We start from the raw sequence: 27,805 nt of genomic DNA on the forward strand, positions 1-27,805 counted from the left end.
AACACCCAACTTATTCAACATACCTTTGCTAAGCTTACTATCACTATAACCAACCACTGAATTTTATTCAAAATGGTCGTGGCTTTGTTCAACTTCCCTTAAGTACACTCTCCCTGCCTGAACAGCTGACGGTGAAACATATTGTGATCAGTTATAGCGGTGGTAACTTAGCAAAGGGATATGAGCCTTGAAAAAACCCCTTGGGTTGAAACATGTTGGCGGTAAAATCCCTGAAAGCAAGACCACAATTTTAAGCTAAGTACTTTAACCATATTTACACAAAAGGTGGAAAAAAATATAAAAATGTATAAATCTATAGTTAAAGTTTTAAGATCCGGTGAGGAAGTAGTACATAAAGCCTGGTACAATGAGTATATTTGAGCTCTTGGTGGTACTTCTGAGGATCTGTAAATAAATAAAATTTGATGTGAAGAGTGATTGGAGGTGTTCTAGAAATTGTACATGTCTCGTTTATATTTCTGTACTACATATTCTCACAGAAGACTTTCGTTTCAATCATAGTGTTGTTGGAGAATTAATCTATTCAAGGCGTTAACTATAGCAAGATTCAGAAATTAAAGATTAGCAAATGAACTTTATGAAATAAATTAATTTTATAAATTTATATGTGAGTGAAGAAAATTAATATGAGAAAATTAAAAAGCTCAAGTTTTTCTGCCTTACATTGATCTTTGGTGCTGATTTTTCACATACAGCTTTTTCAATTTTTTTGCCTCCTCAAAATCTATCTACTTTTTAATCTCTTTCCACTCTCTTCTTCTGCCATCCATCCACGTGCACCATCTCTTCCTGCTCTCTTCCCTTCCCCTTCATCCAAGTGCACAATCTTGTCCAGCTCTTTTCCCTTCCACTCCATCCATTGTGTACCGTCTCTTCCTACTCTTTGTTCTTCCCCGCCCTTCATCATCTCGTATGTGTACCATTGCTTCTTGCTCTTTTCCCTTCCCCTGTGTCCATGTGCACCATCTGTTCCTGCATTCTTCCTTTCCCTTGTCCTCAATGTGAACCATCTCCTCCCACTCTCTTCCATTCCCCGTTCTTCACCCATGTGCATCATCTCTTCCTGCTCTTTTCTTTCCCCCTGTCCTTCACCCATGTGCACCATCTCCTCCAGCTCTTTTCCCTTCCCCTCCCATCCATGTATATCTCTTCCCTCTCTCTTCCCCTCCCCTGCTCTCCATCCTTGTGCACATCATCTCTAGCACCTTCCCCATTCCCTGTCCTTCATGCATTTGCAAAATCTCATCTATTAATCAACTGCCTCACACACTGATGGACTTTTACAAAGGTGTGCTGCTTAGTGCATGCTAAATGCCAAGTTGCCCATAGAAATAGAATGGGCGACTTGGCACATAGTGTGCACTGCTTGGAAGTGCACTTTTGTAAAAGGACCTGATTGTCCCTTAACATACTCAGATTAATCATGACATGCTAATCCTAGAACATAATTCTAGATTTGGATGCTCAAGAATTTTGTAAGTACCTTACAATCAACTTTAAGTAAAGCAACCAACAGATAATTCATGCACAATAAGGTTTCTTTCCCATCGCGGGAAATTACTAACATTGTACTGTAGCTTTATACATTTAGAAGGAAACTGGTAAATTTGTCTCGGCTGTAATACCATTAAAAATCTCACATAGTACTAGAACAAATTGTAGCCTTCAACATTTATATAATTTCACTGATTTAAAAACCCAGGAGCTGCTGCGTTGCCAGTACTTACCCTAAGAATTGCTCTGCTGATTTCACATTCCGTCACTGGAGCTGATAAACTCATCTAACTTGGCTAGATTGCATTTTTGCAGCCAAAAAGAGAAATATCCCTTGAGTTAGATATAATTCCAAGTTATATATCTCTCTGCAAATTGCAGTGAAGCAGTCAGCAATTGGTTTAGAACTGAAAGCTTCCTATCCCTTTGCATCTCTAATTAAAAAAAAAAAAAAAAAGAATGAATCTAAAGATGAATGTGAGAAAACACCCTTTCACTGAGTGGACACCTGGTATAGACTTTCAAGGAAAGCTGTAGGACTCAAAACCTTGGCAGTCAAGCATGTATGGGACATACACAAAAGCACCTTAGAGACAGAAGAATGGCAAAGATGAAAGATCAAGGAAGACCTGTGATAAGCAGAGAAAGTTACTATTGTTTTGTAACACCACTACTGAAGTTCATGTACTGTAACACCATTACTGAGGCTCAGGTATTGTTACACCTTTACTGAAGCTCATGAAAACCACTCAGAATTGACCCCCCCCCCAGTCATTAGTAATGGTATAAAGCAGGGGTGTCCAACCTGCGGCCTGAGGGCCACATGCGGCCCCGTGAAGTATTTTGTGCGGCCCTGGTCGGGGGCGATACAGTGTTTTCCTCTGCTGCCCCCAGGTGTTTACTGTCTTGCCGACTCCCTCCTCTGTCTTGCTGCAGCGTTTGCGCGGCCCCAGAAAAGTTTTTTTTCAGCCAATGCGGCCCAGGGAAGCCAAAAGGTTGGACACCCCTGGTATAAAGCTTCCAATAAACATGGTGGGCAAATTTGGATTGGCATCACCTATGTTGCTATATAACAGCATATAATTCATTGACAAAAAAGTCACACCATTGTGAACTGCCACTGTCTTCTCAAAATGTTTAGGCAAAACCAGCCTCAGACACACAGACTGGATCAGCAATTCCAAGCCAAAGTACTTTAAGCCAGCAGGCTACAGTTCATTAATCACAGTCTCCTCATGCAGGTCAGGAGGAAGGTTCAGTAAAAAACTCAGGCAAAAAACCTAAGAAAAAACTGAACCCCACCTGACCACAGAGTAATCTATACAGTGTGCAGTCACAAAGTAGTGTGCCACAAAGTTAAACAAAAAACACAAGAAACAAAAAGCAAAAAGCCAAGTACTTAGCTGGGAAAAAGCAGTAGAAAATACAATGGGCTGTTTCCAGGCTCTGCAGCAGAACTGAACATTCACACTAGAGGTCTGCACGGGAACGGGGATCGCGGGGGTCCCGCGGGAATCCCCCTAACTCACGGGACTCCCACGGGGATCCCCCTCTGGCCCACGGGACTCCCACGGGGACCTCCTTCTAGCCAACCGGACTCCCACGGGGATGGAAGGCTTTGGAAGCAGGGTTCATCCATATAATATAATGGACACGTCAGCCTTAGTAAAAGAGGGTGTTTATAAGTTAATTACCTGAACAGAAAACAAAAAGGGTTCCACCAAAGAGATTCCACAAGGAAAACAGCAGCGCAAACACAAAAGAAACTGTGGAATTGATGACCCTGTCAGAAGAAATTGCTGCTTTTTATGGGGATGGGCGGTGATGGAGGTAATTTCTTGCGGGGATGGGTGGGGACGGAGAGGATCCTGGCGGGGATGGGTGGGGACGGAGAGGATCCTGGTGTGGACGTGCGAAGATGGGTGGGATTTCTGTCCCCGTGCAACTCTTTAATTCACACACTGGCTATCTCTCTTCAAGCTCCTCACAGCTACAAAGCTGGGAACTAGCAGTACTTCAAAGGTGATTTAACACCAGGTCCTGGCTGTGTCCAGTCTTGTACACTGCAGCAGTCCACTCACAGCAACAAACGATTCTTCAGTCATAATCCTGCACGGCTATGCCCATATATACTCAAATTTCACTTTTCCCAAGTCATACACCAGGCCAATGGTACATACATTAACCCTTCCTCAACAAGAGCCTTGTTTCGCAGGAAAGTAGCTGCATCAGGAGAAAAGGACTCAACAAGCACACAACGTATTCCTTCTTTAATCACGGGCACTGGTTCAGAAACAGCAGGCAAATTTAAACTGATTTTCAGCCATGCCTCCAACGTCATCAGCGGCATGCACAACATACCAGCTGACTACTCACAGCTGACCTCACACACACATCCATAGCAACCATAATTCAAAGTTTCAAACCGATGCCCTGCCGCTAAGCAGTGTTGCACCATGGGAGCTTCAATTTTCTTAGTGTTAATCCATGAACGATGCTCGATAAGATGAGTTTTAAATGCTCTTGAAGTATGCCCCACATAAAGCTTGTCGCAGGGGCACCTTATTTTATAAATCACCTCCACAGATTCACAGGAGGTGCTCTGTTTTAATTGCATCACAAAACCAGTTCTTTCACATCGTAAGATCTCACATTCTTCGGTAACCCCACACATAGAGCAATGGTTACATTTCCTAGAAAAGGCTATCTGGCACTGAATTTGAGACAAAACAGGATGAACTTCAAACAGAGACAGATGTTTTCTTGCTGCCACAGCCAATAAATTAGAAGAACTGTTGAATTTCAAGGTGCATTGTACTGTGTTTTCCACACTAGACTTACTTCTTCCCTGTAGCAGAAGCTCACTATTATTACACAGAACTCGTTTGAAAGCATTATGTACAGTGATTTTAGGATACCCTCTATCTTCCAACTTCTTTTTCAAAGTATCAGCAATCTGTTTAAAAGTTTCAGTAGAATTACAAATTCACCGATAGTGAGTAAACTGCGAAAAAGGGATACTTGACTTCATATGCTTGGGATGCATGCTATCAAACGCCGACTGGGTGTTCTGGTCAGTGGGTTTAAGAAAAACAGAAGTTGAAAAACCACCATTCTGGAGCTCCACTTTCACATCCAAAAACGTGATGCTGTCTCTATCCGACATGCAATCAAACTAGATAGTTGGGTGTTGAGCATTTAATTCCCTTATAAATTCACACAGGTCATGTTGGTCACTTGCAGACGTGTTTCACTATACTGGAGATAAGTGAAATGTTCTGTTTATAAAACAGTATTATGTATATTGAAAATTTTATAAGTTTGATGATAAAATGGGGCAGATGAAGAGATGATGTTTAAATCTCTACCAATAATGAAATGTTGAATCAGTAAACGTGGCATTACCGAGGCTCCTGAAGAAGCCAAAATTGAAGTGTAAAACTGCTTAATAAAATATTCTAAGCTGTATTTGTGGTTGTTTGATTGGTATAGATTTATATACTGCTTTGAAATATTTAAAAGCTACCCTTTTGGGAGGTCTAAATATATAAGTATAACATTTAAGCTCCTAAATTAAGATGAATTTTCAGCTGAAAATAGGGTAGACTCTCAGTAGCCTAACTTAGGAGCTCAGTTATTGATACCTATAACAACAAATCAATCCTTGCCAAATACTTGCATGAACAAATAAGTTTTTAATACTTTTTTGTTTACTCCTAACTGCTGAATGTTCCTTATAGATCAAGGAAGAGTATTCCACAACTTGGGTCTCACTACTTGAAACACTAATGACTAGTTAATTGGATAGTCTTCTGTAGCAGTATTATAGCAATAGTAGGAGCTTAAGTATGTGTGCTGTTATATAGCTTGCAAAAATATTTTCAGGGATTTTGTCACACTCTTACTTAACCAGTATATAATTCATTGACAAAAAAGTCACTCCATTGTGATATTTGTCTGACAAAACCTGCCTCTAGTGAATCCATGTTGCCTCAGGTCCTGTAATCCACTGGATTCTAGAGACATCACTATTCTCTGTTTTAAAAGCTTTTCCAATAATTTACTTGTCACAGAAATCAGACTTATGGATTTGTAGTTCCCTACTTCTACCTTACTTCCGCTTTTGTGGAGAGGGACCATAACCACCCTTCTCCAGACCTCCAGTACAACTCCCAACTCTAGAGAAGCATTAAACAAGTCAGCCAGCGGAGCTGCTAGAACTTCCCTAAGTTCCTTCAGTACTCTTGAATATACACCATCCAGCCCCATCGTTTTGTACACCTTTAGTTTAGCTAGCTCCTCACAAACACTATCTTCTGAAAATCGATCAGGGTCTACAACACCTCCATTCCTATTTGTGTTTGTCTTCTGTGGTCCCGCTCCCAGCACTTCAGCTATGAACATAGAATAGAAATATTTGTTAAGCAATTCAGCCTTATCTTTATTTATTTGCTTCATTTTATATCCCGTCCTTCCCAAAGAGCTCAGAACGGGTTACAAAGTTAACTACATAGAAAGACAAATTATGAATTTACACTTGAGCAGTAATCTTTGGTTGTCTTGGTTTTACTTATACATAGGGTCAGAGTTACTATAAAATCAGAACATTTTAAGTTAACATTCATAATGCATAGGCAAATAGATTGAGAATTTACATGGTATAGTAATCTTAGGTTGTCTTGGTTTAACATATACAGAGGGTCGAAGTTAGTTTACAGTCTGATAATTTAAGTTAACATACAGTTGTTCTCTTCAGTTAACTTACAAAGATGATATTTATGGGAAAAGGTAGGTTTTTATAGCTCTCCTAAAGTTCAGGAGTCCATTAAGTAATCTGATGTGTGTGTGTGGGGGGGGGAGGGGAAGGAGGGGTAGTTGGTTCCAATAGCTAGGTATGAAGGGGGAATAGGAGCAATGTCTGGCAGTTTGGAGTTGGAAGGTATGCCCAGGTGGTATTTGTAGATGTGCTTCCTCCTGGGAGTGAAACAATCTGTTTGGGGCATATGGAGGAAGTTTTGCTGATATGCAGTAGGGCACCAAGTTGTATAAGGATTTGTATGCTAGTATTAAGGCCATGAAGATACAGCGTATGGTGATGGGTAGCCAGTAGGCTCATGATAGTGCTTCTGAGATGTGGTCTCGAGCATTCATTTTTTAGGAGTCTAATCGCTGTGTTTTGTACTTCTTGTAGGTGCTGGAGATTTTTTTTGCTGTCAGTCCGTTGAATAGTGCATTGCAGTAGTCCATACGAAAGTCGGTTTCCGAGAAGTAGTCTCTTATTTTTCATAGCTGACAAGATAGTAGAATGAGGAGGAAACTATTTAAGAGATGTGGCTGGAGAGCGAGAAATTTGCATTGAGACGTATTCCCAGGCTGCATGTTTGGTCTTTCACAGTTATGGTGGTGGTTTTCCAGATAAGGGAGGGATGGGTGTAGGAGCAGTGCTCTTTAAGGATCTACAGGAGTTCTGTTTTTGATGTGTTTAATTGCAGTTTATTTGTGGCCATCCTTTTTTTTTGTTTGTTTGTTTGGGAGAGACAGTTGTGGAGTTTCATAATCTGAGAGTCTCGTCTCTTTCGTAGAGTGAGGTATAGCTGGATGTCATCGTCGAAGGGCTGGGTCTGTTCCTGATGTTTGTGAGCTATATCAAGGACAGCTTCTACATATTTTTCTTCTTTTCCTTTGAGTCTCACAATGCCACTTTTGCACTTCTTTCTATCACTAATATATCTAAAAAATAATCTTGTCCCCCTGTTTTACCCTCTAGGCTGTTTTTTCTTCCATTTGCATCTTTGTTTTCCTGACTACTTGACCAGCCATTCTTAACTTCATTTCTGCCTGTCTTCCTCTTTCTGCAATCTTTTGTAGTTTATTAAAGCTATCCTCTTTTTCCTTACCTTCTCAGCTATTATTTGTTTTTTATTTTTTTAATATTTAAGGAAGTGTTTATTAAAACCTAAGGTTAATACAACAAAGCAGAAAATATAGACAAAAGCATCCAGAAAAAAACATTTAACAATATCAGCACTTCAACATCAGAGCATCCAAGGTTAAACAAACTTATCCAAATAACATCACTTAAGATACTTCCAAAATTTTTTTTGCTTGTAGGAGTTACTTTTGAGAACCAATGCGGCCTTCTTTTTCTCTTACTTTTACTTACTTTCATTATGAAATGGTTTGTTGCCCTTACAATAGCTCCAACTTCTTCCAGATGTTCCCATCCAAACAACAATTTCTTGACGAAACCCCCATCTGAAGAAAGTTAGTTTTTCAAAAAAGTCTAGAATCTTTATTTTTGAATGAGCCTTCTCTATACAGGCAGTCCATGAGTTAAGAACGGGTTCCGTTTTTTTAAACTATTCTTAAGTTGAATTTATGCAATTCGGATCCTAGTATTCTTCCTACCTTCTCCACCTCTTTGAGGCCCCTCTTATATTCCTTTCCATCTATCCCATTGTTCCCTCTCCACCACCACATCCAATATTACTCACTCTCAACCCCATCCATTTCTACCTCACTCCTCTCCCACCATGTCCAATAATTCTATCTCCCTCCCTATGCCCAACAATTCTCTTTCTTCATCTCCCCTTATGCACTATCTCGTCCCTCTCACTCAGACACCCAATTCTCCATTTCTATTTCCTCCCCACCTCAGCATCTCTTTCCTTCACTCCCTCCATTCTTTCATCCTATGGCTCATGATCCCCTCCCTCCCAAGTTCATACCATCTCCCTTCAGTCCTTTTTCTGAAGTTTGTGCTCCTTCCCTCCCGAGTCCCAATGCGCCTTTCTCCCTCCCTCCCCAAGTGCATGCCTCCCTCCTCCTTCCAGACAATAATATAATAAGTCCCCAGAGGGAAATCTTGGTCCTTAAAAGATATAATATCAAAAGGGTAGGGCTTGCCTGAGGTACCAGAAGCCTTGTGAGAGAACACCTGCACTGACCTGCACTGACCAACTTTTTATATAAAGTAATTTAAATGAGTGAATGTGAGCACCCTTAGTGTGAGATTGTAAGCTCCCACTTGCTGCTCAAAATGAGCCGGTAACACTAGGTACGCCAACCGCACACCAAGTGTTAATAATAATAATAATAAAGTGTCAAAATTCAATAATAGTTCATAACAAGGCTCAAGGCACCATTTAGAGAATCCGGGCCTTTCTCTGATGTCTACATCCCCCCTGCCCCTGGTGACAACAAGGGCTTGGAGTCCTACCTTTGCTGGTGGGGATGCCCTAGCCCTGAGCTCCATGCTGCCTGAGGAGCTTGGTGGTATGCTTCAGTGGCTGATGCCAGCACTCCTGCGCACGCTTAATTCATGAACTCAGCATGCACAGGAATGCTGGCATCGGCGGCTGAAGCATGCCACCAAATTTCTTAGGCAGAATGGAACTCGGGATGGCGGACCACTTTAGCTGGTGGAGCTTGGACATCCCTACCAGACATTCCATGGGTGCCACAATTTTGAAGGGGGTGTGTGTGTCTTAAAATGTGATGACGATTACTAAAAACAGAATACTGCTATTTACATGCATTCTTGCTGCATTTACATGATTACATTTAGGTCATCTCTATGGCTGGAATTAAGGTGAGTACATAATGGAACCCAAGTGCCATTATACTCTCACCATGTAGCATTTGGGTACCTGAATATAGGCATGCACTTAGGCCTATATTCTATAAATGCACTTTACATTAGGTGACGGTAGGCATCCTACTGGCAGCTAACAAGTGGAAAATGATTAATAGCATTCTTTTTTAAAATTTAGGCGCCTACTAGGATCTAAAAAAATGGCAACTGCATTGTGGCAACAGAGGTGCTTTATAATGCCTAATGACACCAAAAAGGGAGCCCAAGGAGGCTTCAACGATGAGACAATCAAGGCACAACAAAGGAGTCGTGAGGATGAGATGTCAATAATTCAGCCATGGATGTAAAGTTCAAAGTTCAGTGCTACTATCAATAAAGTGAACTTATAATGCCTAATGCCAGTGGGGTACGTGGGCTTGCCGCAACCTGGGATCTCTCCCTGCCTGCCCCCTCACTGAAGCCACTGCCACCACTGTTGCAAATTTCTACCTGCCTCCCTGCTCCACCCCGAAGCCAACCCTGCCACCCTCCATTCCCTCCACCCCGTTGACAATAAAGCAATAGAGACGGGCCAGGCACATGCAGCGACTGCACAAGCAGCCGGCCCAGAAGCCTTCCCCCAGAGGTCAATTCTGACGTCAAAGAGGAGGGCCAGCCAATCACCATTTATAGAATCTGGGCCTTATAGACTTGCCTCCTAAGAGTATATCCAGTCTCTGATGTAGTTTGAGGTTCTTTAGACTCAGAATATCATCATTCCAAGATTATACAGTATATTATTTCATTTTATTTTTTACTGAGATTTTGTCCTGCTGCCTTTATTAGAACTATGTTGAAAAGAAAATGATTTGTGTTGTTCTTCGTTGAAATGGAATAATTTTGAAAATGATTTGTGTTGTTCTTCGTTGAAATGGAATAATTTTGAGAGATTTTAACTTCCATCCAGTACAATCAATGGTCAAAGATTTTCTGTTATGGATGACTGTATTGAGTTTTACTCAGTGAATTCAGTCTCTTACTCTCGTCGTAATCCATACTCTAAATTTGTGCTTTGGTCTTGACCGTTTTCCTCATAGTCACGTAATTTTAAAATTATGATAGTATCTTGAACTGATCACTACTGTCTCTCTTGCTATGTAATACCAAGATATATACTTATAACCACAGATAACATGATTACATTTTCAAGGACAATGTTCTTTGGATAGATCACAAGTTGCTCATTGGGCTTTAGGGTGATTTCCCAAAAGTGGGGGGAAATAAGGGTGCGTCTTATGAAGCGAATACCACAACACCCCCCCCCCCCCGGTACCTGTTTTTAATCACGGCACATCCTTCGACTCCCTTCTTTACCCTCCCTCCTCGCGCTTCTCCACACCCCCTCCTCTGTTTCACTGGAGACCAGGGCGCAGTGAGGCTACGCATTCCATTAACACAGCATCTCCACCGCCACTGGAGCCCCTGTTGTGAGCCCCTGCATCGGCCCTGTGGCAGGATGAAGGACTTACTCAATACTTGCACAGAAGGAGATTTGCACAAGGCTCGCCGCCGTCGCCACCCACAAGCAACGCAAAGCCTTGTCATCTTTGTCAAGTGCAGCATGCCTGAGATCAGCACCACCCGACTGCAAGCCCCAGAAGAGAAGGCCGAGACTCAGGCTTCGTCACCGCTGGAGCTTTCTGCCAAACCCAAGCTCCTCTATCAGGGCCTTGACAAGGACAGCTCGGGAAGGCAGCATTACCTGGAGCGCAGGAAGCTCTTTGGAGACTTCAGGTTGGAAATAACGTTGTTGGGCAGTGCTGTGGAACAGCTTGGGTTTATCCAGGTTTTAAATTACTATCCCAAGATGTATATATGATCTTAAAAAATCTGAACTAACTGGCCCCTTCTATAGTAGGAATAGAATCTGAACTGGCTTAGCTGATTATGAACTGGAATCAACTGGTAACTTTAGGAAGCTTGAATGCTGAAGGGGGAGGGCCCTGCCTGCCTGCCCTTTGCCTGCCTATCACTAGACCACCAGGGGGGAGACAGGGTGCAGAGCTTGGCAAGGAGTGTGGGGTTGGGTGCAGAGCCTGGCAGGGAGAATTTGGTTCAGAATGTTTTTTTTTCTTGTTTTACTCCTTTAAATCTAGGTTGCGTCTTATGGAGCGAAAAATACGGTACTTTGAATATGGCAGTCAGCTCAATTTTACATAAGTTAGATTAAACTAAAGTTATAGTTTATTAAAATTTGATATACCACCTGGCCTTATTGGATCAAGGTAATTTATAATTACAAAATATTTTTATAGAAAAAAACTCCATAAGACCTAATACATACATACATTTTTACATGAAGAGGATAAAAAAAAACTGCAAAAAAATCTTCTATATTCTCTCTTCCTCTCCCCCCGTTCCTTTTTCCTCTGCTCTCCTTGCCCATCCCTCTTTGTCACTCTCTTTTAAACTTATATTGTATTCTCCAGTTCTGTCAGTATCTCACCCCTTTCAGGTTGAGTATCAAAAGTTAATGTAAAGTAAAAGAAATGGGTTCTTAATAAGTTCTTGAATTTTAAAAAAGTCATTTCTTCATAGATTACTTTGGAAGATAGTTCCAAAGTACAGAAGCAAGCCCCACCCAAAAGGGCACAAGAATGTGTATACTGTATTCCCAATGGACCCTACAGATGTGAGGCATCACTATTCTATGATCCTGCAAAGATCTTAGACTCCTTGCAATGGTATATAGGATGGCTAAATTGTTCAAATAAGGCAGTAGCCACTCATGTAAGGCTTTATATGTCAAAATTAGAATTTTGAATGAGATACAAAATTGAACTGGCAACCAGTGATTTTTTTAAAGAGCTTAATTAAGTAATCATATTTATGGATATTCCCAAGAACCCTAAGGGCTGTAGTTTTGCAGTAACTGTAAATGTTTAATATTATTTTGAGTTATTGCTACATACAACATGCTTCCATAGTCAAAGACAGGATATGAGAAGAGCATGTAATAATGTATGCAGTGCTGCGTCATTGAAACAATGCTTCTCTACTGATGAAATGTTAATCTATAATCTAAAATTACTCCTAGATAATGAAAGCTATCTACCATTGCAATAGGATTATCAAATAAAATAAAATAAATAGTTTGTGTTGGAACCTCTCTGTGGTTTAACAGTGAATTATACTTATCTTAGGTGTCAAGTTTGCAGGCATGTCAGGCATTGGCAAAAAGATCAGTTAAAATTTGGCTTTGTGTAAAATATTATAGGTCTGTTATTTGAAGGGTAAATGTAGACTATTCTTCATGTTTGCTGGATTAGGCTAAAAACAGAACAAAAAAAAATTTCTTTGAATTTTGACTGGTGATTTCATTATCTAAATCTGCGTTGGTTAGAGAATCCGGCAGAGAGCAGCAACAGGGACAGGCAATGGCTATCTATGTCTTTCCACCACTGCTGTTCCTACTACTGCTGTACCAGGGACAGTCATGGAGAGGAAATAAACTTGAGGAAGGGGAGAGTTGGGGAGGTCACAACCCTTTTGGTTTGCCATTTAGGGGCATATATTTAGTGGGATTTTATCAGTCAGGAAGGCTCCCATTCAGTTAAAACATCTGCTGCTGGTATTCACTGACTCTTAACTGGATAGGGCTGCTGAATATCAGCACAGACTGCCACAAAAAGGATAAAAGATTTGATAGATCTCTTTTCAGTGGTACAACCAAAGTGGTTTAAATTTTTTTTATTATATGCAAGTGATTTCTCTGTCCCTAGTGAGCTCAAAATGTAAGCAAAAAAAGGCTGTTCTAACTTTATTCAGGACATTATTTAGGCACCATTGTAAATATTGGTTGGCACCCAAATTAACTTTCAGCGGCTGATGAGACCCAGTTATTCAATGCTGATGCCCGGATTAAGCCCCACAATGAATATGTTTATTAAACTTGATACATTGCCTTTGCTGATGCACACAGGAAAGCGATTCTCATTGTAAAATGAGAAGAAAGGAAAGCTCAAAGAATGTAGTAGAAAAGGAGATGAAAAGAAGAAGAAGAAATAAAAAAGAGGACAAGTCTGGCAGAGAAGAAATGACAGAAGGTACAGAGTCCAATTGATGAATGTGAGTAACTACTCTCTATCCATAGAAACATGACCGCAAATAAAGGCCAAATGGCCCATTCACAGTAACCATTATCTCTTTCTCTCTCTTAGAGATCCCATTTGCCTATCCCAGGCCCTCTTGAATTCAGACACAGTCTCTGTTTCCACCACCTTTTCCAGGAGACTGTTTCACACATCTACCACCCTTTCCGAAAAAAGGTATTTCCTCAGATTACTCCGGAGCCTATCACCTCTTAACTTCATCCTATGCCCTCTCATTGCAGAGTTTCCTTTCAAATTAAAGAGCCTCGACTCATGCACATTTATATTACATAGGTATTTAAACGTCTCTATCATTTCCCCCCTCTCCCGCCTTTCCTCCAAAGTATACAGATTGAGAACTTTAAGTCTGTCCCCATATGCTTTATCACCATTTTAGTAGCCTTCCTCTGGACCGACTCCATCCCTTATAAGAACATAAGAATTGCTGCTGCTGGGTCAGACCACTGGTCCATCGTGCCCAGCAGTCCGCTCCTGCGGTGGCCCTTAGGTCAAAGACCAGTGCCCTAACTGAGTATAGCCTTATCTTAAGTGCAACTTTAAATTTGTTAAGGAAGGGTTCCATTCATTCTGGAGGTCATTTGGGTCATTTACTGCCCATTACAATCAGCACCTCAGTAATCAATGACTGCTGTGGGCTCAGTACCTGCCCAATACTTTCTGTACCCTTAATGCAGCAACAAAGCTTCTGCCAACAGAATAAGCACCACATAGCCTGCCTGTAAGCTAGAAGCAGTGAAATCAGTACAATGCAAGCAGGGATCACAGACCATTACTGGGGTAACACTGGTAGAACATAGCATAACTTCTCCTAGAAAAAAAAAGTTTCTACTTTTACATCTATTACCATATATATTCAAATATTAACCCATCCAAATATAAACCAAGGTAACCTTCCCCCCCCCAAAAGGGGAAAAAAGTTGACTCGAATATAAACCAAACTCACATCAATCTTGTAAAGTTACTGTGGGAGTGGTCTAGTGGTTAGAGCTGCTGCCTCTGCTCCCTAAGCTTGCGAGTTTAAACCAAATAACTTAATCCCTCCATTGCCCCAGTACCACAGATAAGGAAAATACTTAAGAGTATTTATTACTATTCAATATATTTTAACTGCTTTGAGTGACTCTAATCTAATCTATTTCTGCATCGCTCATATCTAGGCAGGCTCAAGGCGACTTATAGGAAGGAGGGGGTGGAGGGGGAGGAGAGGATATAATAACAATAATAACTTTATTCTTTAGGTGATTAAGTGTCAAATAGATGAGTTTTCATAGGACTCTTCATGAAAAGGCAGTAAATAAACAAAGCAACCACTGTGGAAACTTGTGTCAAACATTTTGAGTAGTGAGACTTCACGGGGCAGGAGCATAGGAAGATCGCTCTTGCCCTGACTCACCATTGGACCAGCAGGGCTTAAGGTAGGCCCAAGGAGAGGCCTTTGATGGGTCTGAGAGGGGGAAGACTCAAATATAAACCAAGACCCCATTTCTGGGCCCCAAAATCTAGGTTTATATTTGAAGTACCTTTCCAAATACCTATTAGGTGTTTCATTTTCTAATGTGCTGATATTGTAGTGCAGTATATTTATATTATATGAATGCTCTACCATGCTAGATCATTTGTATTCTGCTAACATTTACCATATTTCTGTTACATGAATGCTCAACTGTGCTGTTTTAATGTGGACAGGATTGAATTTGCCTATTTCCAAATTACTTCAATGTTCTAATTATGTATTATGCAAACAGTTATCCATTTTCCTATTGTTATGCTGTCAATACAACATAAGTTGCTAATGTCAAGCTATACTTGGAGTACACTCTCTTGGAGTGAATGTCTTCATAAAGGTGATTAATAAATCCTAATAAATAAACCACAACAGCAAAACTAGAAACTGTTTCCATTGACATCCCCAGCCAACAACAATTTTATGTGACCGCTCGGTGCTTTTTATCACCACAGAATTTTCCAACTCACAAAGCAAACATAAAATGCACTGGTGCAAAAGCATTGCTTTCTTGTTTGTTGTCTGAACACGACATGCACTCCCATGAGTTTATTAAATAATGATATTGCATGAAAGCTTGCTGGAGGTGCATAATTAAAAGTCGATTCTGGTCATCTTTTAATCTACTGAAGCATAAATAATGAAACATTTATTCCTGGACTTTTCATTTATCTTCTGAGAAGATGACCCTTTCGTTCTTGGACAAATTGTAAACCTTTGATTTTGTTAAAACTGGTAAAAATACACGCATAAATCCCCACAAATTTGCACACCAGCTCTTCATGGATCTGTTCCCTAAAACGGTTAAACGGATGGCACAAATATCTTAAGGTTTTAGTGTGCAGTTACCTGAAGTGGGCGACTTGCAGCGATCCTCTGAAGCTGTAGTATTTTCACTGATATCACAAAGACCTGCTGGATAAGAGAAGAGGCATTTAAAAATCGATACAACTAAAAAACAACGCAGCACAGAAAAAAGCAAGCACATGCCGGCAGAAACACTTAAAGAACATATCATGAGATGCAACATAAAACAAAGGTTGCAAAGCCTCAATATTTGGTATTAGCAAACATCACAGCTAGACAAAGTAAAGGCCCTTCTGGGCTTTTCTCTTTTTCTCCACTTGAGAGAAACCAAGATCTTTTCCGGAAAAATAATGTAAAACCAGAGCATTAGGATCCTGGCTTCATTTTTTTGCTCTCCATAAAGGAATTGCACCAACTACTTCAAAGTGTTATTTCTTATACAACTTCCCACAACAGGTCAAAGATTAAGAAAAGACAAATACATGGCACATTATTTATCCTCCGAGTAGAGTTATCTGTTGATTTGAGCTCTCGTGTACCAAGTGCGAGGCAGTGGGGGAACTCCACCCTGGGTGAAGGCAATGAAAGGGGGTACATGGAGTGGCTGTGGGGGCCATGGTCCACATGTACGTGATTGTTAGCTCTGCCTTCTCTGACATCAATGTCCCGTTCTGAGGAAGGGAACCGAAGAAGATGACAATATCAGGCATGTGGACCATGACCCCACGAGCACTCCATGTGCCCCTCTCTCACTATCTGAAGGAAGGGGGTGCTCAATTGGAAAAGGGGTATTCTACCCAGGTGGCTGCCAAGCCAGATACACCACTGGACTTCAGTAGTGATAATCAAGTGCAGTACACATGCCCAGCATTGCTTCAGCTACTGGCATACAGAAGCAAAAACTAAAGTTTAGAGTTCAATAACAAAATAAATCAAATCAATACTTTGCCAAAGTGGCAAGCATTAAAAAAAAACCAACATGCATATTCAACACTACTATCTCCACAGAGCATGGTGTTGCATATACTTAGAAATCACTAAGCAGCACTATCTAGATCAAGACAGTGGTGGCATTCAGCCGCTATTTACATAGCTATGTGGTTTAGCTTAGGAGAGATATTGAATATTCCATATGCAATGATGAATTAGTGTGTTGCAGGTATTGTACTAACAGCTTCAATTTGAAAGACAGTGATGAGGCATCTTAGAAGATAGATCAGTTTTAGTTTTCCTACTAGTTTCCAAGTTTATCCAAGTTTATTTTACAAATATCTGGACGGTTTACAATTGCTAAAATAAAAGTTTTTTTTTAAAACATAGAAAAATAAAATGGGGCAGAATCATGCCAGGATAAGGACAAAGTAATGGACAAAAATTGATACAAAAGGTACTGAGGAAGGGGAAGATTCAAAATTACATTGAAGTCAAAAATAATAATAAAAGGGCGGTAAGAGGGGGAAAGGAGAGAACTAATATGGGAATGGTTGTCGCTTCTTAAAAGCGGTTCTCTAAGATGAAATTTAAAAGGATCTTATCTGGAATTTTGGTAGAAAAGTTCTTTGAGTGACCCCCCATTTGCTAAGATTTTAAGAAGTTGTTTTAATTTGTTTTCCACAAGTCCACTGGACTATTGCAACTCCGCCTACCTTGGCATCAACACCACTCTAATCCACAAACTGCAGCTCATCCAGAACACAGCCGTTAGACTAATCTACAAATTAAAGAAATATGATTCAATCACAACCTTCATCAGGCAACTACACTGACTCCCAATATCATCCCTAATAACTTTCAAAATGCCATGTATCCTACACCAAGATTCTGTACGGAAACTCATCAGCCCATCTCATCCAACTATTCTCTACCGTTTGGTCGACATCAAGAAGAATCCTTAACAGAATTCAACTAAACCTGCCATCCACAAAATACCTCCACTCTATGCTAACTTATCTGGGTGTAAACACCTAGAATGACCTACCAGAAGCAATCAGGAAAGAGACAAACTACACCGCATTCAGAAAAACCTGAAGACCCACCTCTTTGACAATTAATTGTTTCAGCTTCTGTATAGCATCCCCTAATTCTAGGCCCCTCCTCTTGCTTCTCCATGCCCCCCTACTACTTTCCCATTTCCTCTTTGATCTGTCACCTTGAGCTTGATTAGGTTTGTGCGACTCACAAATGGAAGATTAGATTAGATTAGATCAACTGTGCTAGAGTAGAAAAACAAAAATTAAAAGATGATAAATTTGAATTTTAAGGATCAACACTAACATGAAGTTGAATATCATACATATCATACGTAGAAACCACAGATTGCATAACATTGAATCATAGTAGGCAAAAGACTAAGAAAAATATTTAAGAATAATAGAAAGCATCCAAGGTCTAAGAGAGAAAAGGATGTATCAGTGACCAAAATAAGATATGCTGAGAAAGAAAGGCCATAAATCAAGTTAATACATGACCTGTAATGCTAAATGATGCAAGATAAGAGAATAACATCTGATGATCAATTAAGTCAAATTTGAATAGGGCTAGCTCATGAGACAGCTTTCGAGCAGTGTACAATAGCAGACCTTGAATGAAAGGAACTACAATAAAATAGGGGAAAAAAGAGGAGGACAGAGAGGTGCAGTACCCAAGTCAAAAGAAGCAGTAAGATCAAGAGATATAAGAATCACAAAACTGCTTTGATCTAGGTTACCGGTACTCAGACTATTGTTCAATAATGCAATTTAGAGAGTTTTGGTACTATGACTGGTTCTAAAACCTGATTTGTTTAGATGAAGAATGAATAATTTATGAATACTATAAGCTGAAGAAATACAGCCTTTTCTATAGACAGACTTGAGAGGGTGGAAGCGGTAGAAGGCTATGAGTCTACAAACATGGCTGGGAAGAAGGGAGTGGTGGCAATTCTATTGGCCTAAACATATCCTTCCCGTTCGAAGAAGATAACGGTAAGAGGATGGTATGGAACAGTCTGGTGGGGTGCACAGTAATGCTAATTAAGGGATCCTTTTACTAAGGCGCGCTAACCAATTTAGCACATGCTAACCTTTAGCATGTGCTAAATTGATTAGCATACGCTAAATCAGTTAGCGCGCCTTAGTAAAAGGACCCCCAAGTGTTTATGGTCCTGAATAGAATAGAAAGGCACTTTTTCATGTAATTGTGAGGGAGAAAAGGGGTGCTAATAATGGGAGGAGAATTCAATTATGTTCTGAATCATTATTTAGGTAGAAAGGGGAGGAAGGTACAACGTATAGAGAAAACTTTACTAACGTTTGTAAACCAGCAGATGGAGGGAACTGGGATTAAATTGTAACAGAAACAGAGAAACATGACAGTAGATAAAGGCCATATGGCCCACCCAGTCTGCCCATCTGCAGCATCCATTATTTCCTCCTCTTCCTAAGAGATCCCACATGCCTGTTCCACGCTTTCTTGAATTCAAACATACTCCTTGTCTCCACCACTTTTACCAGGATATGGCTTTAGTGGATACCTGGTGATGGTAGAACCCAAATAGATATGTGATGGTTGGGAGCATAGGCTCCAACTTTTAAAATGATTGGGGGTGCTAAATTCATTGGAAATTTCTCCTCCCTGGACAAACTCAAGGAGTTTGCTGAATAGCGAAGGTGCTTGAGCAACAACCATGTGAAGTAACAGCAATTGATCCCAGATAATAAGGTCCTAATGATTATTTGAAGAAGTAATAAACACTGTATATTTGATTTTCTTATCTTTTCTTGATGTTTACATTACATTATCTCTGTAATGTGTATTGTCTCCTCCCTTATGTAGACTTATATAGAGATCTGTGCATAATTAATGTTTTGCTTTTTGATCTATTTGACCGAATTTGTAAACTCTTTGTTTTTCTTTTGGTTGTTATTGTGGCGTAGCTCTATTTCATATATATATATTGTCTTATGTATATATAGAAAATTATAAATAATAATAATTTAAAAAAGTACTAAGGGCTCCTTTTACTAAGCTGCGATAGCATTTTTAGCGTGCGCAGAATTTTAGCATGTGCTAAATCCGCGCTATGTGGCTAGACCTAACGCTAGCTCAATGCTGGTGTTAGCGTCTAGCGCGTACGGTAATTCGCAGCTTAGTAAAAGGAGCCCTAAGTGTAGCTGGGTTTTAAAAGGGTTTCGAATGTTGACAAGCTTTAAATTTGCTTTGGTACAGCTTGTATGTATCTTGCCTTGTTAACATTTATTGTACTTTTATATGCTAAAATCAATAAAAATCTTTGAACTGAAATTAAGTTTTAATAATCAGATAAGGCTTGTTGGAGAATTACCCCCTCTTTTACGAAACTGCGATAGCAGTTTCTAGCGCAGGGAGCCGTGCTGAATGGCCCGCGCTGCACCCGATGCTCATAGGAACTCATTGAGCACTGGGAGCAGCATGGGCCATTCAGCGCGGCTCCCCATGCTAGAAACTGCTATCGCAGTTTCGTAAAAGGAAGCCTTAGGGCAGAAATGTGCTGAAGAATACGCAAAACATCATATATAGTTTTTTTTAAAATGCATGATTAGGTAAAAATCATGATCTAGTACTCTTAAAATAATTTTCATGGGCCATGCCATTACAACAAGATCACCATTCATTTTCCCTTTTCTGTTTTGGAAATAGATTCCAACATTTTTGCCTATCGAGACAGCAGCAAAGTCTTTTAAATGACAGACAGCATTCTATGCCAGCTAAATTCTTCCCTATTATGCGTACTCTGAAAAGGAAGTGAAGGAGAACAGGTATCGGAGACTGATTTGTTTGATGTGCTACAGTGACGCACACTGAGATTTTAAGATTACACCTAAAAAAGAACTACAATTTTCCTCAGCCTCCTTCTAGTGCAGTGGTTCTTAACCTTGTTGGAGGTACTGAACCCCACCAGTTTCATATGCGTGTTCACCGAATCCTTCTTTATTGAAAAAATAAAATATGATTTTTACAAATTTAAAACATAGGTATACAGTGAGGGAAAAAATAATATCAATTTTGAAAACAAAAAAGTTCTCCTATATTTCGAATAATAATAACATAATAATGAAATTTACTGCAAATCAGTGTGACTTCTGCTGTTGATTGATAGATCAAGAAACCGAGTACACGATCAGTCTTGATCAAAATCACTGAATAACTGATAGATGATTGAACGTGACCGAAGCGCTATATGAGTCGGAGGTGTGTTTTGACTGACTCACCGAACCCCTGGGGTTCAGTCGAACCCAGGTTAAGACCCACTGTTCTAGTGGCTGCATTAGTGTCCACTGGAATAAGACAATAATAACAGACTGCAAAACACCAACTTAATTATTCCTTGGATTTATTCCTAAGTTTCCTTTCTTTTCAGATCTTTTAGAGTTCATTATCAAAACAAGAAACTGTCCAAAACACGCCTAAACAGTCAGATAACTGTTTTACATCTCAAAAACATCTAAATCGTGATTTTTAAACCTCATATTTGAAACATTTTTCTGTTAATTGTATATTATGTATGTTAATTTGTTATCTGATCTGAGATCTTTGGGGAAAACAGGATAGAAAACAAATTAAATAAATAGTAACATAGTAAATGATGGCAGATAAAAACCCGAATAGTTCATCCAGTCTGCCCAATTGTACACACTCTATCATCAATAATAATAAAATCCTAGCCGCGCATGCGCACTCTTATCGGCGTGCTTCCATGGTCCGTGGCCGGCAAGAGTGTGCATGTGCGCTTACTAGGGCCCCACGCGCTACAGAGAAATTTTAAAACGCGGCACTCCCTGCTCTCCAGCTATGGCATTTTCTGCACGGCGGTTTCCCCAGATTAAAAAAGAGACTACGGCAGTGGAGATAATAGGGGAAGCCGAAGAAGTCAGCTGTTTGCAACAGCCCCGCACTCGCGGTCTCGCTGGCTCCCTTGTTGGGGTTTTTCGCGGTGGCGGCTCCTCTTGCGTCCGGGGCTTCTCCGGGGGCTGGCTCCCATGGAGATGTTGTTTTTCTGTTTGGGGCTGCGGCGGCGGCTTCTCTCGGGAGCCGCACCAGCGTCAGAGACCTCTCTGACGTCACAAAGGCAGAGACAAGGCTTCCGACAGAGGGGTAGCATTTTCATGGGAGCCGGCCTTTCGGAGAGACTTGCGACGCAGGGACGGATGCGGGAGGGGCTGCCGCCGTGAAGGGCTTTGGTGGGGGAGCCAGCCAGACCGCGAGTGTAGGGCCTTTGTAAGCGTGGATTGGTCGAGGAGCCGCCGCTGCCCGAGGCTTTGAAATTGCTCTCCCACCTTATTCACTTCGGGATGATGATGTCACTCCCTCCATCCCCGGCTCTGCCTCTGCCCAGGTTCAAAAGCAGGAGAGGCGGGCAGCCTGCACTCCCTCTCTCTCTCGCTCCTAAATCGTGAACGGGCTCAAGAGTTACATTAGACAGCTTTCATTGCCCCCCCCCCTTTTTTTTTTCTTTCCGCTCCCTGGATCGAGACTGTGCAATGAGTTTCTCTAAAGAGTCCAGATTGCCTCTCCGATTAAATGTTAACATTTCACATCTAGCACCCGTTAATCTAACGGGCTTAAACACTAGTTTGAAGAATAAGAGTGCAATAACAAATCTCCCAATGAACTTGCCTTCTGTTTGCATTAGATTACGACCTGTTCCCCTCCTTTCCCCAGCAGAGGGCCAAGAGGGGGGGGAGGGAATGGGGCTTGCATATAGTTTTTTTACATATCTTGTTAATAATGCGCACTTAGGGTTTCATGTTTCCTGCTGCCATGTTTTCTGATCCGTGGCCGGATTCTATTTTAGAATCTGGTGGCAGGGAACATGCCAGCAACTCCCCCCTCCCTCACCGTCAGAGAAACCGCTGCTACTGCTGATTCAGAACGGGGGGCACAGGCGCCCCTGCCGGCATCTATTTCTCCCCCTCCTCCCTCTCGCCTGCTCACCTGCTCGCAGCGTTTAATTGAAAAGCGCTGTGCTATGCTGTCACTGGCCTCGCCATCTTCTCTTCACTGCGGGCCCGCCCTCTGACAACTTCCTGTTTCCACTAGGGCGGGCCGCAGTGGAGAGAAGACACCGAGGCCAGCAACAGCGCAGTGCAGCGCTTTTCTTTGAGGCAAGTAGATTTCTGCGGGGCTTATGCACAGGGAGAGCAGGAAAGGGGTGCTGCTGGACGGGGGAGGGAAAAGGAAGGGAACAGGGGAAGCAGGCAAGAGGTGTGTTCACAGGGAAGTGGGGGGAATGCTGCTGCTGCACAGGGAAGTGGGGGGAAATGCTGCTGCTGCAAATGGAAAGGGGGGGAATGCTGCTGCACAGGGAAGTGGGTGAGGGGGGATAGGGAAAGGGGGCCAGGGAGCAATCTTGGTTTGCTTTGGGGGGGGAGACAGAAGGGGGCCATGGAGAGAGACAGAAAGATAGGCAGGCAGCGCATGAGAATGAAAGACAGACACACAGAAAGACAGCAGGCAGAGAGACAGAAAGAAAGAAAGACAGACAGAAAAAGGGGGCCAGGGAGAGAGACAGACAGTGGGAGGGAGAGAGACAGGGGCAGGGAGAGACACAGAAAGAAAGAAAGATAGACAGACATATTCTAGCACCCGTTAATGTAACGGGCTTAAACACTAGTAAATTAATAATTTAATTTAAATGGTCCTTTTTCTCTTTGGTGTTTTTGATTGGGGGAGGGGGGAGGTCATATGCTTAATCTTTTGGGGCTCATCAGAGTCCAGGGCCCTGAATGGTATGCTTTCACTTTGATATAGGTTCGACCTCCTCCACTGGGCGGGTTGGGATACTTGCTCTTTTTTTGGTACCTGTACGTCTGTTATACCCTTTCATGTGTCTGCCTTCTTTCTTGTTGGCCTTGTTGGCTGCTGTATCTCCAATTGTTGTACTTGTTCATTTTTTCTGGTTTGTTCAATAAAAAATTGTTTTCATCCTAAATGGTCCTTTTTCATAGATATTTCTGGGCCATAAACCTAGAGCTCTGCCCGGTAGTATGCTTAGGTTCTATCTACTGGAGTCTACTTCAAAGCTCACTCCAGCCCATCTAAACCATTCCAACCATCGAAGCCCTCCCTAGCCCGTCAACTGAATGGCCATATATAGGACACAGACCGTGCAAGTCTGCCCAGGTATCAACCACCCTTTCTATAAAGAAGAATTTCCTAACATTACTCTTGAGTCTACCATTCCTCAACCTCAAATTATGCCCTCTGGATTTACCATTTTCCTTTCTCTGGAAAATATTTTGTTCTACGTTAATACCTTTGAAGTATATGAACGTCTGAATCATATCTCCCAATATGCATGAGATAGATTTGTATCTCAAGGAGGCAGTGCATGCAAATCCATCTCATACATATTCATTGTGGATATCCTGAAAACCTGACTTGGCTCCGGCTCTCGAGGACCGGAATCGCCTACCCCTGCTCTAGGGTATACATATTCAGGGCTTCAAGTCTCTCCTATGCCTTTTGGTGCAAATTTCCTACCATTTTCATCACCTTTCTCTGGACCGCTTCAAGTCTTCTTATGTACTTTCCCAGATACGGTCTCCGAGATTGATCACAATATTCCAAGTGAGGCCTCACCAATGACCTGTACAGGGGCATCAACACCTTTTTTCTTCTACTGGTTATGCTTCTCTCTTTACAGCCTAGCATCCTTCTGGCAACAGCCACCGCCTTGTCACACTGTTTCTTTGCCTTTAGATCTTCAGACACTATCATCCCAAGGTCCCTCTCCTCATCCCTGCATATTAGCCTCTCATCTCCCAGCACATATGGCTCCTTCTGATTTCTAATTCCCAAATACATTACTCTGCACTTCTTTGCACTGTATTTTAGTTGTCAGATATTAGACCATTCCTCTAACTTTTGCAGATCCTTTTTCATGTTTTCCATTCCCTCCTTGGTATCTGCTCTGCTATAAATCTTGGTATCATCTGCAAAAAGGCAAACCTTTCCATCTAATCCTTTGGCAATGTTGCTCACAAACATATTGAACAGGATTGGCCCCTTGAGGGACTCCACTACTCACCTTTCCTTCCTGTAAGTGAATTCCATTAACCACCACCCTCTGGTATCTGTCCATCATACAGTTTTCTAATCCAGTTCACTAATTTGGGCCCTAACTTCAGCCCGTCAAATTTGTTAAAGAGCCTCCTATGAGGAACCGTGTCAAAGGCTTTGCTGAAATCTAAGTAAATTATATCTAGCATAAGCCCTTGATTCAATTCTCTGGTCACCCAATGCTATCCGGGGGGGTGGGGTGGGGGGGTAGTTAATTAAATACAGACGTAAAATATATTATTAAACATTTAAAACTATATTAATTGCTATCTACATATCAAATTAGGCCAAATAATAAATCCTATCCCATCTGCAGAACTAGATTAAATGATGATACAACAATATAATTACAAGATAATATAAAATACAATTATAAGTTTGATTTAGTGTGTGTGCCTGTATTCATCTGTGCTTATGCAAATGTAGACATATACCTATGTTACAGCACAGTGTTTTAACCAATTGTTGTTGACAGTAATATAGGACTTATACATGAATTTTGGTATATTGAAATGAATTGATATAATTCTTAATTAATTAATACACAGGATTTTTTTTTTCTCTCTATCACTCTAGTACTATTATTCTATTAGTTAAGTGCTGTGAGGAATGTTGGCTTAGTTATCCTGCACTCTTTCCTCTTTTCTTTGTAATATGGCACCGCCTGTTTTTATACACAGGTGCCTGCGCACATGATGATTTTCGGTTTCTTAGTCACACTGTTTCTTTTTTTCAGTTCAAAAAATTTTATTGAGTTGTTAACAAGGCAAGAAACATGCATGCCGTACCAATGCAAAGATTCACAAAATATTATCTACATAATGTAATACAGCAGGCAGACCTATGCCTATCTATAAGGAGGAAAGTAGCAGCACAACATGCAGTCACTGAATGTCAAGGGCCTAAACAACGTTATATAGAAGAAAAAAAAGATTCTAACATATCTAAATTCCAACCACCCTGACATTATTTGTCTCCAAGAGACTCACCTAAATGCTTTAGACGCAGCTAAAGTAAACCTTGAATGAGCACATCAACCTTTTTTTTCTCCAGCGGTAGGAGTTAAGAATGGTATCCTCATCTTAGTTAACAAACGTTCAGACATCACAGTACTTTCGGTATCCAATGATCTCCAGGGAAGGTGGGTTCAAAATCATTCTAAACAAACAATATTACCGTATTTGCCGGCGTATAAGACGACTTTTCAGTACCTTAAAATCCTCCCCAAAGTCGGGGGTCGTCTTATACGCCGGGTACTGTTTAGAGAGCTGCACGGGGACGCCCCTAGGGTCGCGGGGATCCCGTGGGGACGCCCCCTAGGGTCGCGGGGATCCCGTGGGGACGCCCCCTAGGGTCGTGGGGATCCCATGGGGACGCCTCCGAGGGTCGCGGGGCTCCTGCGGGGCTGGATGTACTGGATGTACGCGGCTCTTCTTCTCCCTACCTTCTCTGCTTGCAGCACAGAGCCGAACGGAAGTCTTCCCGACGTCAGCGCTGACGTCGGAGGGGAGGGAGGGCTTAAACAAAGCTTAAACAAAGCCCTCCCTCCCTCCGACGTCAGCGCTGACGTCGGGAAGACTTCCGTTCGGCTCTGTGCTGCAGGCAGGGCAGATAAGGAGAAGGAGAGTAGCCTCGCGGTTCGAGTGGCTACCAAGGGAGAGGGGCGGCCCGCCCCTCCCCGCCCCGCCCCGGTTGCAGCACAGCCGGCCAGGTTCTCTTACTTTTGTGGCACTTCCCCGACCGACCGATAACAGCCCGGGTCCGACAATCCTCCCTGCCCTGTAGCCGTGAATCTAAATTACTTTCTTACAGCAGCTGTAAGAAGGTAATTTAGATTCGCGGTTAAGGGCAGGGAGGTTTGTCGGACCGGGGCTGTTGTCGGTCGGTCGGGGAAGTGCCACAAAAGTAAGGGAACCTGGCCGGCTGTGCTGCACCCGGGGCGGTAGAGAAGGAGGGGGGGGAGAAGGACGCTGAAAGGCCATGGTGAAGACAGGAGGGGGGGGGGGAAGGACTCTGAAAGCACTTGAAGACAGAGGAGGGAGAAGGAGGCTGAAAGCACATGGGGGAATACAAAGGGGTGGAGAAGGACGCTGAAAGGCCATGGGAAGGGTGGGGGGGGAGAAGGACACAAAGGAAATGAGGAAGAGAGAGTAGGGAGAAGACGCTGGCAGGGAAGAAGACAGATGCCAGACTATGGGGGGAGCAGAGAGAAGAAGATGGGTACCAGACCAATTTGGAAGGGGGAAGAAAGGGAGAGGCACAGTAACAGAGCAAATGGAAGATGCAAAAGGAAGAGAGATAGTGGATGGAAGGAATTGAATGAGAACATGAGGAAAGCAGAAACCAGGCAACAAAGGTAGGAAAAGAATTCTATTGCTTTAGTGAATTAATTAAAATTGTTGAAATAAATTCTGATGTTCTTTTAAGTTTTATTTGTTGTGCAGAAGGTGTGCGGAAGAAGGGGTAGTCTTATACGGCGAGTATATAACAAACTCTATATTTTAACTGTAAAAGTTGGGGGGTCGTCTTATACGCCCAGTCGTCTTATACGCCGGCAAATACGGTACATTGACCTTAACTAACATTTATGCTCCCACAACAGACTCTCCTGAATTCTTTGGAAAATTGGCTGACAAATTAGCAACAACTAATGTTCTGCATCATATGATAACTTGTGATTACAACATGATTATGAACGCCCTATAAGATAGAATATCAAAAGCGACCTATAGGGTACCTAAGGCCAGGGCTACCCTTACAGATATTATGACACACCTGGATTTGCATGATGCCTGGTGAACCCTTCACCCGACCAGCAAAGAGTTCACTTATTACTTGCCACCTCACTGCTCGTATTCGTGAATAGATATGTTCCTTATCAGTCATTCTCTTTGGCAATTTTTAAAGGACGTCTCAATTTAAGAAATTTCAATTTCAGATCATGCCGCCATATCCCTATCTCTAGATAACATCACATGAATCCTGCCTTCTAGGCAGTGGAGATTTAATTCCAGTCTGCTTCTTGAGACAGATTTTAAGGAACACATCGCAAGGCTATTAAATAATTTTTTCAATTTAATAAACCCGAGGATACTAATTGGGTAACATCTTGGGATGCCTTTAAAGCATACATCCGGGGTGAGATCATCTCAATCA

General features: G+C 41.7%; 1 protein-coding gene across 11 annotated transcripts in view; it reads right to left on the bottom strand.

Moving 5' to 3' along the window:
- STXBP5 (syntaxin binding protein 5) overlaps positions 1 to 27,805 on the bottom strand; it is a 904,657-nt gene that overhangs the window by 123,451 nt on the left and 753,401 nt on the right. For 10 of the 11 annotated variants that reach the window (XM_033939585.1, XM_033939588.1, XM_033939587.1 and 7 more), the window contains exon 19: positions 15,614 to 15,679. In XM_033939585.1, coding sequence (XP_033795476.1) covers positions 15,614 to 15,679 — 66 coding nt within the window. The remainder of the gene's footprint in view (positions 1 to 15,613; positions 15,680 to 27,805) is intronic. The other variant, XM_033939597.1, reaches the window with a different exon arrangement.

The sequence above is a fragment of the Geotrypetes seraphini genome, chromosome 3 (genome assembly GCF_902459505.1).
Source record: "Geotrypetes seraphini chromosome 3, aGeoSer1.1, whole genome shotgun sequence".
Taxonomy (NCBI): Eukaryota; Metazoa; Chordata; class Amphibia; order Gymnophiona; family Dermophiidae; genus Geotrypetes; species Geotrypetes seraphini.